The sequence below is a fragment of the Hylaeus volcanicus genome, chromosome 4, assembly GCF_026283585.1.
Source record: "Hylaeus volcanicus isolate JK05 chromosome 4, UHH_iyHylVolc1.0_haploid, whole genome shotgun sequence".
NCBI classification, from domain to species: Eukaryota; Metazoa; Arthropoda; class Insecta; order Hymenoptera; family Colletidae; genus Hylaeus; species Hylaeus volcanicus.
The window spans coordinates 3,853,853-3,869,229 of record NC_071979.1 but is presented as its reverse complement, the minus strand read 5'-3'; the positions used below and the strand labels follow the sequence as shown (position 1 = coordinate 3,869,229).

The window sequence follows — 15,377 nt, the reverse complement described above, 5'->3', positions numbered from 1 at the left end:
ATAAATTTATTTTACGAAGGGACAGAATGAATTTCTACACCAAATATACAGCGAAAGTCATAGTAGTTACGTCCAGGTGAAACAAGGTAGAAAATTAGGTAGAATTTGTGAATCATCGCTCAGCTTGACGACGATAACTAATTCTCCTCGATGAACATTTCCCGCGACTCATCTCGAATGGTAAAAAAGAAAATCGTCCTCCTCCTTGGTTAAATGTGTCACTGATCATCAGCCCGTGCCAACGGGGGCACAAAAAGTGCGGAGAGGCCGCCGCGATGTCGTTAGAGCCGTGGAAGGGAAGCACAAAAGGAACTGGGCTATAATCGCGGCTCCCCATTGAATAAGAAACCTCAGATCGGACGAGCTGGTACGTGCGAAAGATCATTATCGTCCCCTCGAATCGTTCGTATCTGCTAAATCCGCAGGTGTATTAGTGTCGCGGTGCATAGCTACACGTCCGCCTCCATCCGCGTGTGCATGTTGCGAGCCGTTGCAGCTGCAATCGTATCCGTGATGCAACGATCCACGCCGAACGACCATACTTTCCCGTCTGGCTCTCCCAACGATTCGGTTAAACGCCTCGGTCCTCGATTTTTTACTTTCGTGTTCGTTAGATCGGGGGTGGAGAAACTTATTTCTCAACCGAGTGCTCAATAATTTATTTTAACAAGTAAAGCATTCGCTGCGTGTCACGTGAAAATTTGCTGACACGATAAAGGGGCACCCTTTAACCCTTCGACTCCGGAGGACGTATATATTCGTTCTCAAAATTACGCTCAGGGATATTTTTAAATTCGTCAAATCAATTTTTAAAAAGTATCAGCTTATGGAGAATAACCAGATGAAACTATTTTATAATGTACTTAAATTTCAGGGAAAAGGACTTTTAAGCTTTTGATATTTATTTTTGAAACTAAACGTCGAATGAATTACGCTCTGAGATATTTTTTAAAAGTATCAGCTTATGGAGAATGACCAGATGAAACTATTTTAAAATGTACTTAAATTTCAGGGAAAAGGACTTTTAAGCTTTTAATATGTATTTTTGAAACTAAACGTCGAATGAAGTACCTTTAAAGATATTCTTAATTAAATTCGTCAAATCAATTTTTAAAAAGTGTCAGCTTATGGAGAATAACCAGATGAAATGTGCCCAGAAGTTTAATGCTGAATACAAATTTCGAATAATGAATAAGAGACAAACAACCGATTATTTACGATCTGCTAAACATTTGAATTAGAATTATAAAATGATATATTTCACAATTTAAAGCAGTTAATTCATCTCCTCCTTCAAATACCATGACGGATAAATTATACTTGTACACTTCGGATTGATTTCTAATCCATTATACGAATAAAATTTTGTTTATCTCCGATTATATGTAATCCTATTTTAAACGAATCTATTCGCATCGGTAAACCGTCTGTGACATCTACAACTTTTCCCTCAATTTTCATTCCTCGACTCGGCATTACAGGTGTCTTCAAACAAATGTCATAGAAACACTGTCAGACATTTCTCACCGACAGGGTGAACTGTCGGTGGCGAAAATAGAAATCTATGTAAAGAACAACTTTCCATCGGTAATATAACGTGTACGTATCGCGACGTCGAGTAGAGATATAGTTTTTATATAGCTCGTCCAATGTCTGACAAAACTTACGATCGTTCTCATTCCAAATTTATCCCCGTTGAATCCGTGTAAGTGTAATGGCACCGATCACAGACCTCCATAAATAACCGCGCTTCGAGTCGTTCTACCTATAGACGTTCCCAAAGAAAACCTAATCTATTTTATCGACACGGGAACAAGTTATTGAAACATGCATATCTTTGCCTCGTGAGAGTTCCTCGCGGTAACCTGAAATCGTTTTAAAAAAAGCTCCTATCGTTACTTCAATTATATACTGCTTAAAACAGTTTTTCGCGAAAACTAATTATATATTATATTCAACGTGTCAAAAAACCTCTGGACACCTATTTTCATTAACGAATAAAAGACCGATTATTTATGATCTGTTGAATAAACATTTGTATTAGAATTATAAAATGAAATTGTTGAATGTGTGATACATTTCAATATATTAAGTATCGATGGGTCATGCGCTCACGAAGTATGTGTGTAGTGTATGTGATTCCAGGTGAGAAAGGAACCGAGCATTGTTTTCGTGGTCAGTCGTTAGCAATTAGTCGTTCTTTGTTGATCGAGTCGTATACAAGCCACTCAATGTATTGTCAATGTTAAATAAGTGTGATATAAAAGGAACGATCTGGATATTATTGTTATCAATATTATTAACAGAAATATTTCACAATTTAAATCTTTCCATCTTAGTCTTATATCATCTTAAATTAAAAATGTCTAAAAGTTACTCTATCTAGGTCCTATTGGGATGAAATATTTTAACTGAAAATTTTTAATTTTTGATTGTAACGAAAGCATGGTTTTCTAAGTTTTTTGGGGCGAGGAATCTGAAGTCGGTTTCGAGGAAAATTTCTATATCTAAAAACACCTGAAAATCTTAATAGTAATCAAATTTGTGATAACGATTGTAATCGTAATCGTAATCGCAACTCTGAAATATTTGTTTACAATCGTAATCGTAATTGTGATTACGATTGTGCCCACCACTGCGTTATATCATATATTATGTAATAGATACTGTTAATTAATAACTCTTTCGACGAGTTATTTGTGGGCAATTATTCGTTATTGTTGAAAACGTTTAGTTAAATCTGACATGTTAATCAGGGATAATAACGGAAAATTCGAAGTAATCGTTGTCGGCAAACGCGGCAGCTGTGACGCTTTTTCAAAAAGGCAACGGGGATTACGGGGACGCATCATTAAACATGGATTAAACAATGGAGCCTCGTTCGATCGCGACGCTTCAATTCTCGTTCGCCGCGTCGGCATATAGTCAGTTATTAAAGCAACTTTACCGTGAACAAAATTATTAATCAAAACTTTCAAATATTACATATTCTAAATTATTAAACCGCAGGAATAATTAACAATTTTTTAAAAGATAGATACGTACCAAAGAGATAATACCTAATATCGTTAAAAAATTATTGATTAACACTTTAAAGTATCGTAGATTTTTATTCGATTCGAAGTTCTAGATTATTAAACAGCAGTAAGTGGCAATTATCAGAACATTATCAGAAGACAGAAGTACGCTGTATACAGGCGTACAGATTTTGTATTTTTTAGGAAGCGCTAAATTTATTATGGGTTGTCCGGAAAGTCCATGTCGATTTTTGGTAGATGGTACAGGTCTGAACGTATCGAAGTGGTTGAAAACAAATAACATGCATACCCTTAAAAGGTGGAAAGGTTGTGGAACAAAATGACACCTATGTAATTCAATAAATATATATTGAAATTCAAACGTGTTTTTGAATGTTTCTTAAAAATTGGAACGAACTTTCTGGACAACCTATATATAGCCCTTATATACTGACAAGTTCTACTGCCAAAGAATCAACTGATAATACTTTATGTGGCCTATCCTCTTTAATAAAGGATTCTATACACATACAACGTTAAGAATTAAATAATAAGAAAGTAAACACAGTGTATTATTCTTGTTAAACGTTTAAGATATGTATAAAACCTCCATCTCCCTGATCACAATCATTCAAATTAATTTTTATTAATTTTTATCTGTTGCAGGCAACCGATTGGTGGTTACATGATATGTACCTCTCCATTCCTCTGGCACTACCAATTAACGTCAATCCTGGTCTGGCAGCAAGACCTAAACGATTTTCCAACCAAAAAGAAGGTGCAGTGTTCCTCGCAAGGTTTCTCACAGAGCTGCTCAACTACCAAGAACTATTAGATAGGTAAGAGTACCTTTTGATAATACAGTCAGTGTAAGAAGTATTCGTACAGCAACCAATTTAAAATAAAATTAATAAGAAAAGAAATAAGAGGTTAACATTAAGAATGATAAACTTTAATTTATGTAAATTCTACTCTAAAAATATGTAGGAGTGTTAATTATTTCTTTCCTTAAAATTTATTAATAAAATAAATATGTAAAGCTTTATTTTGAATTGCTTCCTGTACGAATATTTATTATTACATCGACTGTATGTGTCTTCCGTCATTTTATGATGTCGATATTGTTTATTCATCTATACCGCCGAACCATAGAAATAATTATGAAATAATGTTTGCGTTAAGAAAGGACTGGTAGTGTAAGCTCAGAACAAATTGTATAAATCTATCTATGTACGAAAGACACTATGACGAACGTAATACGAAACAGAATATAAGAGATTTTGAACAAGACATGGCACGAACAACAGTTCACCTAGTGGATTACTTCTATAGAAGAATATTTACTACGACCCCAAGCTATTTCACGTTAATGAATATTAATCTTAAGCTTCATCAAAGCAATTGCATTTTTGCTTTTGAACCGAACTGTCAAAATTTGTCAACGTTTTGTCTTTGCAATATTAAGCCCATTATGGACTTTCAAAAATTCATTATTGAAAGAAGAAGTGGAATTGGACTTGTATATGGCCAGACTAGTGGAATTGGGTGAGCTTTGGTCAGACACTCGAGATGGGAACTCTTGACTACTGTAGTGGAATAAGGACAGTTGATATTCAGACAGCTATGACAGGTCCAGTTCTATTGCAAGTAGAATGCACCCTGCAACGGTCAGACGCAACAGGATAGGGCAGTGCTGGAAGAGGCAACCGTAGTGAGATTGTACTTCGTTTTCCTAAAATTCGCTATAATAATTATTATGTGGACCGTTTATTTTGAAAGTGGTGTAAGTCCATTTTTGAAAAAAATGAGATATCACGTAATTCATGCTTAATTTAATGTAAATTTTGTATGTATAACTAGTCCGTGTTTAATTTCTTAAAAAATTCCCATGTTTTGTACAATTTAAAATTTAATCGGTAAATGAAATTGAATGATCATCGACTATGAAAGTGGCGTAAGTCCAATTGACAGAGGTAAGTGGCTTAGCAGATGGTTGACGATCAGTAGCCTGTTATTTCATACTAAAATCTTCAATATGCGATTAAAAAACAGATACGAAAAAACACTAATGGAGAACAGGTAAATTGGTTGCAAATATGTTACCTGAGGTTTCTCAGAAGTGCAGCATATACTATTTTATATAAGACATCGATGAAGGACAAAGAATTTAAAACTATTAATTAGAACTATTAGCATTAACTAGAAAAACTATTAACATTAATTTTAATTAGCTTGAAGTTCGAAGGAGACTCGATCCCAGAGTTTCTCTAATAAACAACTTTTGTGTTGGGATTGACGAATATACTTTGGTACGTTACGAACAAAAATCATTGCGCGTGATTTTCGTATTTCCGAAGATTCTGAATTTTCCAAAGCTTAAAACTTTCCCGAGCTCGCGTTTAACCCTCGAGGAGAATCTGACTAAGCTAATCGGCGACACGGGTCCCCGAATCCGAGAAAGAAAGTCGAACACATCTTGGTCGGAGTGCTCGAAGGAAGAGGTCTGTCATTCGAGACGCTGATTCGTCGGAGGACAAAAAGAAGCCGCACCGAAATCAATTTAGCGAGGGAGCACGTCTGCGAGGAAATCCGGGATCTAAGATCCATAGAACGGGAGCATAAAGAGACTCGTTGCGACGAGAAACGTAAAGGATGTTCCTTGCATGGAAAAGCTCAAAGCCCCCCGGTATCCTGTATCCGTCGGCGGAGGAAGTCCCGGCAGGAATGCTTTCTTCTTTCGTTTCGGGAATTAACGCAAATTCGACGAGACGTCTCGCCAAATCGCGCCGCTCTTTTCACCGTGCTATTCTCTTGCAGTCTGAACACTTTCTGATTACTCGGTCTCGCGCGGAACGAGCGAATGAAATTTAAAAATAGTATCGAGAGGAGATTTCAGAGGAGACCTACCTTCTTGGACATTGATAATGGATTTGACATTATCGTGAATATTTTTATTTATACCGAGGATCGGTGCCTGAGAGTCGAGCATGACCCCAACCGAAGGTGATGGGTTATTTTGGTCGACGTTTTTAAAAATGCGAGATAATTTCTATCGTGCTCCTTAAAGTATTCTCTACAAAATAATTAGGCTTCATTTCGGTGACACGTGAAATAAGGCCGTAATAAAATTTTAAATGCACGCGGTTCGTCCCATAATAACGAACCGCACGGCCTCTCTACTTGATGCGGTACGAGACGGCTGTCTTTAATATTTTATTACGACGCTAATCGAAAGAACACCAGCACGAAACTTAGCTATTTTGTAGAGAAACCTTCAAGGAACGCAACGATAATTTTTCGGATTTTTAGAAACGTGACCGAGAAGCGGTATTTGCAAAATAAAAATTTATTTATCATTTTTAATATCGAAACAATCAGATACGATACGTAATACGATTTTGTTGCAGGAATGGATTGGAGGTCGAGCGGGTCAAGTTGAAAGATGGAAAAAGCACGCAAGCCCTGTGCATGGCTCAACACTATCAAATATTCCGGATTTATCGACGACCAGGGGTGAACGGTGACGAACAAATCCTCCTCGACAGAGCCACATCGGGCGATCACATAATCATCGCTCATCACAATCAAGTATTACTTCACATTTTCTATGACACATTTACCGATCAAATCAAATAATGTTTCACTGTTGCATCAAACGATATTTCCAAATGAAAATTAAATTCGGGACGCTGAGAATTCAGCGTAATATTCGATAAGGGGTTGTTGTTGATCGATATAAGAGGAAAAATGGTGTTGGTAGTTTTATAGTGTACCAGTTAGAGCTTCCGACCGAGGTCGCATCACCGAGGCCGAACTAGTTCACCAAATTCTCTCTATTATGGAAACTAAAGCTGATCCGAGAACTCCACCTGTTGGGATCCTTACAACCGCGAAGAGACCTGCTTGGGCGAAAGCTAGAGAGGAATTGCTCCAGAGTAAGTGTAATTTCTAAATTGTTAAAAATCTATATAAACTAGTATGTGCAGAAATGAAACACTAATAGTGACATTTGCAATTTTCAACAAAGTATTATTTATTTATTTCTTTATTCATTACTATCACCTTTTTGTTTTGGAATACTTTGCAATTTTCAACAAAATCTGATTTATTTCTTACTTTACTCATTACAATCACCTTTTTGTTTTGGAGTACTTTGCACTTTTCAACAAAGTATTATTTATTTATTATGTTACTTATTACTATCACCTTTTTGTTTTGGGATACTTTGCAATTTTCAACAAAATCTGATTTATGTCTTACTTTACTTATTACTATCACCTTTTTGTTTTGGAGTACTTTGCAATTTTCAACAAAATCTGATTTATTTCTTACTTTACTTATTACTATCACCTTTTTGTTTTGGAGTACTTTGCAATTTTCAGCAAAGTATTATTTATTTTTTACTTTACTCATTACTATCACCTTTTTGTTTTGGGGTACTTTGCAATTTTCAACAAAATCTGATTTATTTCTTACGTTACTTATTACAATCACCTTTTTGTTTTGGGGTACTTTGCAATTTTCAGCAAAGTATTATTTATTTTTTACTTTACTCATTACTATCACCTTTTTGTTTTGGGGTACTTTGCAATTTTCAACAAAATCTTATTTATTTCTTACGTTACTTATTACAATCACCTTTTTGTTTTGGGGTACTTTGCAATTTTCAGCAAAGTATTATTTATTTTTTACTTTACTCGTTACTATTACCTTTTTGTTTTGGAGTCGTCTTCGGAATCTACGTGCGATACAGTCGAATTTACCAAAAATGTGACCCATTGGAAATTGCATTGTCAGGCAATTTTGCAAGCAGGTGCAGCGATCTCGTAGGGAGTTTCAGAGCAACCCTCGCCACTCCATACCCCTCCACGTACCGTCATAATTAACCGTCCGTTCTACGCTCACCAATTTTCGCAATATTCCCATTAGCTCCGTAACCAGACCTTGCTCAACGAGAATTTGCGACCTACGTCTACAAATCGAATGAGCTATCCTGTAACAAGCTAAAGACGATCAGTGGTCGGGATCCCTTATCCAGTAAAGCAACAGACACTTTTAACCCTTAGAACCCTTAGCTTTCCAAATTAAATTTAAAAAAATATCAATGTATTTATGGTTTCAACAATTTTGACTGATGACGTTTATTTGTTTAACTTTTGTATAAAAAAAACATTGTGCGATGGTAACGCACATACAGCCAGATATTAAAAACAAACCAAGTGCAAGTTGTGCAATTTTTTAACAAATTTACGATTCGATTTAAAAGTCCGGTATGAAATTTAAAACTTAGGGCATTTAAGGGTTAATGTTATAAATAAATTCATTGAATTTTTGTATTTATAGTAGCTATGGTTTGTTTAAACAAAAATTCGTCTCTTAATTCTATGACAAAAAATTGATATTTATTTCTGTTAGTATCATACGAACTTTCAACTCGGAGAACATTTTAATTGTATAAGATAAAGCCAAGGAACGTTCAGTTATTTTATGCAAAAGGTCAAGAAATAGTTAGTCATTTTATTGTAAAATGTCACGGAATAGCTTCAAACTCGATTTTTTCGAAAACTAAGGTTTAAATGAAAAAATTGTATTCCATATTTTGTTTTTATTCTTTCATAAAGAATCACCTCGTGGCCGCTAGAACATGTTATTCGGCCGCACCCTGTATAAAATGCCAAGAAATGCTCAGTTATTGTACATATGTAGAAAGTCAATGATTGATGATTTTATGTACTTACAAGGTCAACGAATTTTCTGTTATTTTATATCAAAGGCCGAGAACTAAAATTCTCGAGAAGAATTCTTTTTTTTATTGACGAGTCTCCTCAAGAATGTTTCTTTATTAAAGGGTTCAGTCGACAACTTTCCTTCATTTAAGGGGTTTGTGGGTAGGTGAAATTTGAGAAAGAGATGCAAAGAGATAAGAATACGAGAACTTTGCAGACGAGCAAAATCGGCATAATCTGGAGTTATTGGAAAGATGCCTTTGCGTGGTTTGCATCGACGACGACATACTGCCAACGACGTTCAACAATCCTTTGAAGAAGGAGGACAGATGGATCGGGGATCGAGATTATGCGAACGTGCTCCATCATGCTCTCCACGGTGGAGGTTCAAGACATTTAGGTGCAAATCGTTGGTTCGACAAAACTTTCCACGCTATTCTTGGCAAGGTATGCAAATCTACATGCATCCATCTTTTTATGAATTATCTGAACAACAATTAACTCTTACCTAGTCCACTTTTCCTTTGTTTGTTTTATAAGGGTACGTAATCTGTTTTATATCGATTATTGCACCCATTGGTCCTGTCTTGCGCATGTGTTTCTTTCCAAATTACATTACAATGCTTTATATTATTCCTTAATTTCTTACATTAAATTCCTTTATAAATTCCTGGTCCACTTTTTATCATATTGAATTTCTTTATCCTATTCTTTCCTGTCCCTTTTGTGAACACAGCTGCATACCAAATCTGTAATCAACAATGTGCCCAAGATTTGGTCAAATTATTGAATTCATAAAAATTGTTCAAGTTATTCAAACTACCCAGGATATATAAATTACACAGAGTATAGAAGTTATACAAATGATAAAACTCATTAAATATATACAATTTATAAAGACTGTACAGTATATGCAATTTATATAATTTTGTGCAAACTGCTCGTGTTATATAAAATTATACAAGTTGTTTAAATTACTCAAGATACAGAAGTTATAAAAATTATACTAATTATACGAGTTGTAAAAGTCATCAAAATTATACAATTTTAAAAATTATACAATTTATTCATTCACGTTCAGAATTAATTTGTTTAGAGCCTTAGTGAAAAGCTCTGTCGACCACATACGTATAGATTTGTCAAGGATTGTTTGTAGAAACTCCATTTTATACATGTATTTTTACGTATTTGTTTATTAAAGGACGGGATGTGGGGTTTGACTTACGAGCACTCGGCTGGCGAGGCCCCAGCGGTTTTCAAGGCGTTTGAGGAATTGACGGAGAAAGTCGACGCCATGTCACCACCCGATGAAAACTTGGTACCATCTCATCTACCTGGCCCAGAGAAACTCGAATGGCACTTGTCAGAACAGAGTCTTAACCATATCAGAGATGCCATGACGTCCTTCGACGCGTGAGTGACGCTAGCTTTTCAGTAAATAGCCATAACTCAAAATGTCGAAGGAAAGAGATAATTGGTTCAAAAAGTACTGTATTTGTAGGACTGCACTTTTTTTATAAGTCCAATGGTGCGCGTGCAATAAATTTTTAAAAAATGGAAATACATATTTTTTGCCTTTCAATGATGTACTTCTTTTTCTAATAATTGTGCAGACTGGTGGAGGACTTGGACTTGTGCATTCTACGATTCGAAGACTACTCAAAGGAGTTTGTAAAATCATGCAGAGTGAGTCCGGACGTCTACGTACAGCTAGCATTACAACTTACATACTTCAGGTGAGTTTCAAGAATGAAAAATAAAATTCAAAAAGATTCGAAGTTAATTCTAGTATGATTGGTTCGTTAGAAACGTTAAACATTACGTTCATAAATGGCATATCATTCGGTCAAAGAAAAAATATTGCGGTGCGTTTAAAAAAAATGAAGGTGACTGATATCTTGGAGCCTTCTTCGTCCAGAAATAAATAATTGCCACCATCTTTTTTTCCCCAATATTTTAATACAACTTCAAATTTCATAGATAACTGCATAGAAGCGTCGGTTATCTTGTAAGAATCACTCAGTATAAGGATACATTTTATTGAAACGTAACATTTAAAAATAGAATTTTAGCGTGACTAACTTATCAATGACTCCTGTATGCGTAGATTGCACGGAAACGTAGTTGCAACTTATGAGAGCGCGGGCATCCGAAGATTCGCGCTTGGAAGGGTGGACTGCATCAGGGCGGCCAGCCCTGAAGCCCTAGCCTGGGCAAAGGCCATGTGCCAAGGGGATCCTGAAACTCAAGCAGCGAATCAGCAGAACAACGTCCCAGACGAAGGCACCAAAAGAGTTCAGTTCACCATTTACAGTGTAACTGAAACTTGGCTGTATTTCGTAGAGTTTTTCTCTTTTCTAATCGCGATACCAGCTTCATCGATAGACGAGACCCAGCAGAATTTCTTCGGATTATTTCAGAATTATTCGAAGGCACGATGACGATGCAATTGGTTGCCTTCGAACGAACTTTACATACGCGTAACTTTTTAATGAATTCTAGGCATAAAAAACTACTAAACGGTAAAAAAAGACGTGAATAAATTTGTGTGTGAAGTAAAGTTCAGCCTAAAAAGTACAAAATGAAATTAACAAAAGTCGTTTACTTAATGATTCAACGGTGTAAATTGAATCCAGGACAAAATTTGGATATCCGTCATTGTACGGATGTCCAGATACGGATATGTACGGATATGTGTAATGACACTACCTTGAAATTATATTTTATTCGATGGCTTTGAAAATTTCTAAAAAAAAATCTAAACAAAATCTGGTGAAGCGTATCAACACCTTCATACCATTCCAATTTCATATGAAATATAATTAAAAGAGATATTCACGTGGCCTGGTTTGGTGAACCATCCCATCTATACAGGGTGTCACACTTAAACCAGGCCCCTGAATGTCTTTTCTAATCGTGATGATACAGAAAATATGTTGCATGCAATTTGAATATTGTGAAACGTTCGCTACCTTATTTTTTAAGGAGATCTCAAGATCGTCGATCTAAAAAGTCCTGGTTGTAGAATAACAATTGCCGGACACTGTGATCCCAAGACCGGCAAAGGCAGAAAGAATATAAATACGGATCCCCAAGAGGGACAAGGGGGATGTACAGTCGAGGGAACGAAGAAATGATAAACGAAAGAAAAACTCTGGAAAAAAGGCAATCAATTAGACCCAGACCGTGTTCGTTCTCTTTCCTGTTCGAGTGTTTGCGCGTTACTCGAGTGGCCCGGGGCAACTTTCATGGGGCTTTACCGTTTGCTTTCTTTCCACGGTTCACCCTCGTTTCGATGGTACCGCAACCGAGCTAGCTGTTGTTTCTCGTTTATCACGATGTTATTTCAGCCGTTCCGTTCCCCGCAATTACGCCGATGTTCATCGAAAATGCACGATAATGAAATCGACTCCCTCCAGTGCGTGTACTATTTTCAACCCTAACGAGCACGCGGTCCGAGACAAAACGAAACCAAATTCAGAGGAAACATTCAAGTTGAATAACAAGCACGATTATCGGGAAATGTTTATACGCTTGTTGGCAAAAGCTAAGACGCAAAGTAGTTATCGAAGCATTTCGGTATGCAAACATATGCACAATTACTTTAATGGGTAAAAACACATTGGAATATTATTCCTTAAAAAGTGAAAAGTTTTTACAGGAGAAGTACAGTGATTGTATAATAGTAATTATAATATGTATATATCAATATTCAGAAATAAATGTTCAAACTGAATTTGTATACATTGCGCATGACAAATTCGGTACACGTGCATGTGTATGTATACATAGATTTAAAAAATTGAAATTTAGATTAAATTAGAAAATAGATTCAAGAGATTTAAAAAGTATGTTTCATTTGATCGAATGTTTAGGATTAAATAAACTTAATTTTTGGAAGTTATAGAATTATTGGACTTGAGTACAGATTACGTTATATATTTATAAATAATGCAACTCTTTATTAAAATTCTAATATTCATGGATGATTATTAATAAATATTCGCGAAGCCTCTGTACTTGGACCAATAAGTTTAGCTTTGATTTTATTAAAATCAAATACTACGAAATGTACATATGACGACTCTCTATATCTGAAACACTCTGTAGACGTCGAACACGTATGGAGACCTTTTCTCTTTAGCCACAATTGACACGAACCGTTTTTTATTACGTTTTCAGCAAGAGAGAATCAAGGAGCTATTCGATTTGGCGGTGCAGAGGCAGACCAAAGAGATGAACGACAACATAACTGGACAAGGAATTGACAACCATTTAATGGGACTTCGTTACGCCGCGAAAGAAGCTGGAGAACCGGTTCCAGAAATCTTCGCGGATGAGGCTTATGCGATCATCAATCATTTCGCCCTATCGACGTCGCAGGTCAGTGCTCACGATCAGCGATCAATAAGAAAACGAAACTTTCATGTTTCGAATGACAATTTGTCCTCCAAGATCTTGGAGGTATCGTCAAATAATGATCATTAATATTTGAGAAGATTGTCGTCGTCGCAATTCGTTATACAGAGTGTTCCATAAGATTAGCTCTACAATGTTGTACAAAGATGAATCGACGGTACAATATAGACGAAAATGAATTGAAATTGTTATTCAACAAAGATTTGCGCGAATTCGTCTCGAAAAACTCACTGAAGGTATTTAAAAAATTTGTCTTACAATCAATTTGTAACGAATCATTTGTCCACAATTACAAAAAATTGTCTTACTTTATCTTACAATTTTTTGAAAGATGATATTTTAACATGGTTCAATAAGAAAACGAAACTTTCATGTTTCGAATGACAATTTGTCCTCCAAGATCTTGGAGGTATCGTCAAATAATGATCATTAATATTTGAGAAGATTGTCGTCGTCGCAATTCGTTATACAGAGTGTTCCATCAGAAACGAAACATGTTACCTTTCAAGAAGACTCTTTAGGGGGTGATTTAAATACTTTAAATAAAGTAACGGTGCATCCGTTGTTATTATTTTTAATAACGACGCATATTGTTTTAAATAATAATTCCAGTACCGAGTCGTTAATTGATTCTTCATTTCACAAGCATCAGATGCAATTTATAATCCGATTGAAAGTACGTTTCGTAAGTTGAATTCACGATATAATGGCTGAGACCAAATTAACAATGGGCGAAAAGAGGAAGTGCTTCAGAGAATTCCCATTTTGAAGTTCAAGTTGACAACAAAGGTAACAATTCACAGGTCGAGTTTCAAGGGCGGAAGAACTATTATAGTCTCAACCCTCGAAACGGCTACGCGTGAATAGAAAGAAGTGTTGAAGCACTTTTACACCGCTCCCTCGCTTCTACACCCTCGAGGATGTTTAAACGAGAAATTCGGAATGTTGCTACGCGTAGGTTGCAATATTAAATTTCCATTTAATCGACCAACTGATTCCACAAACTGTTTACGATTGCAGAGAATATGAAACGCCATTTGTTTTACGTAAAATATATTTTTACAACTCTAGGTGCGCAATAAGGTGTTTAGAAAAAAGAATTTTTTCTTTTAAACAGTGTCGAAGGTTTCATTTAGGAATAAGAATATGCCTGTTAAAGTTTGAGCTCTTAATATTAAGATTAAGAGATTCCGCACCGTACTTCTCTATTTTGCATCGGAATAACATCGAAAACATATATTTATTTATTCGCTACTTCTGATTTTTATAACCAGCTAACAATACGTCGTACAGAAAATCTACAGACATATTTTTGTAGGAAATTGAATACTCTAGAAAAGAGGTCTCTTGTCAAAATTCCATAAAGTCGACTGTATCAAAGTTATACTCGGTCAAAAGTTAAGTTACTTGTAATTTGACATATTTTTTAATATTACCGCGGAACTATATCAGTCTTATCAAAAAGAGGTACATGAATTTTTTTGTAAAGCATGAGTTTTACTATCAACAGATGCTAAATAATAGCTTATTTTTGCAATATTGACAAAATTGTACACTTTAAAGGAATTTTCAATAAAAATTACCTCTACAATGTTGTACAAAGATGAATCGACGGCACAATATAGACGACAATGAATTGAAATTGTTATTCAACAAAGATTTGAGCGAATTCGTCTCGAAAAACTCATTGGAGCTATTTAAAAAATTTGATTTATCTTACGATCTTTTGAAAGATGATATTAACATGGTTCAATAATACGAGTTACAAAGAAACTGTGGAATTAAAGAAAAATTACAAGTTACTAATGATGTAGCTGAACGGAACATTGCATTAATCAAGGTGGTTCTTTCCCAACTGTACTAGTTAATAAAAACTCAAACATAGAAAGTGTTAATAACGATATATTTTCTACGATAAAATTCTTCAATTATTATTTGATTATGATTTTTAATAAAAAGAAAGTAGTAATTGATATAATTATAGCTGCAATTAGTTTTTCAAGTATTTTTTTTATTCAATGGAGTAGTGTGAAATCACGGCAACTTCGAGATGACAACCGAACTAACAAATTAGCTAGTTTGGTTGCCCTATAGCAGGGACACTTCTGCGCCTAAGATACTGCAACTGGGTCTACAAACTGGATAGCTTCGGTTGCCATCTAACAGGGGCACTTCTGCGCCTAGGATGCTGCAACCGGGTCTACAAACTGGGTAG

At 35.5% G+C, this 15,377-nt stretch overlaps 1 protein-coding gene across 2 annotated transcripts in view; it reads left to right on the top strand.

The window, feature by feature from the left end:
• The window catches only part of LOC128875942 (vesicular acetylcholine transporter), a 128,134-nt gene that overhangs the window by 111,669 nt on the left and 1,088 nt on the right, over positions 1–15,377 (top strand). The window contains exons 5-12 of one of the 2 annotated variants that reach the window (XM_054121983.1): positions 3,684–3,856; positions 6,425–6,605; positions 6,778–6,952; positions 8,961–9,190; positions 9,945–10,156; positions 10,357–10,479; positions 10,851–11,037; positions 12,926–13,126. In XM_054121983.1, coding sequence (XP_053977958.1) covers positions 3,684–3,856; positions 6,425–6,605; positions 6,778–6,952; positions 8,961–9,190; positions 9,945–10,156; positions 10,357–10,479; positions 10,851–11,037; positions 12,926–13,126 — 1,482 coding nt within the window. Of the gene's footprint in view, positions 1–3,683; positions 3,857–6,424; positions 6,606–6,777; positions 6,953–8,960; positions 9,191–9,944; positions 10,157–10,356; positions 10,480–10,850; positions 11,059–12,925; positions 13,127–15,377 lie in introns of both variants that reach the window. The other variant, XM_054121982.1, reaches the window with a different exon arrangement.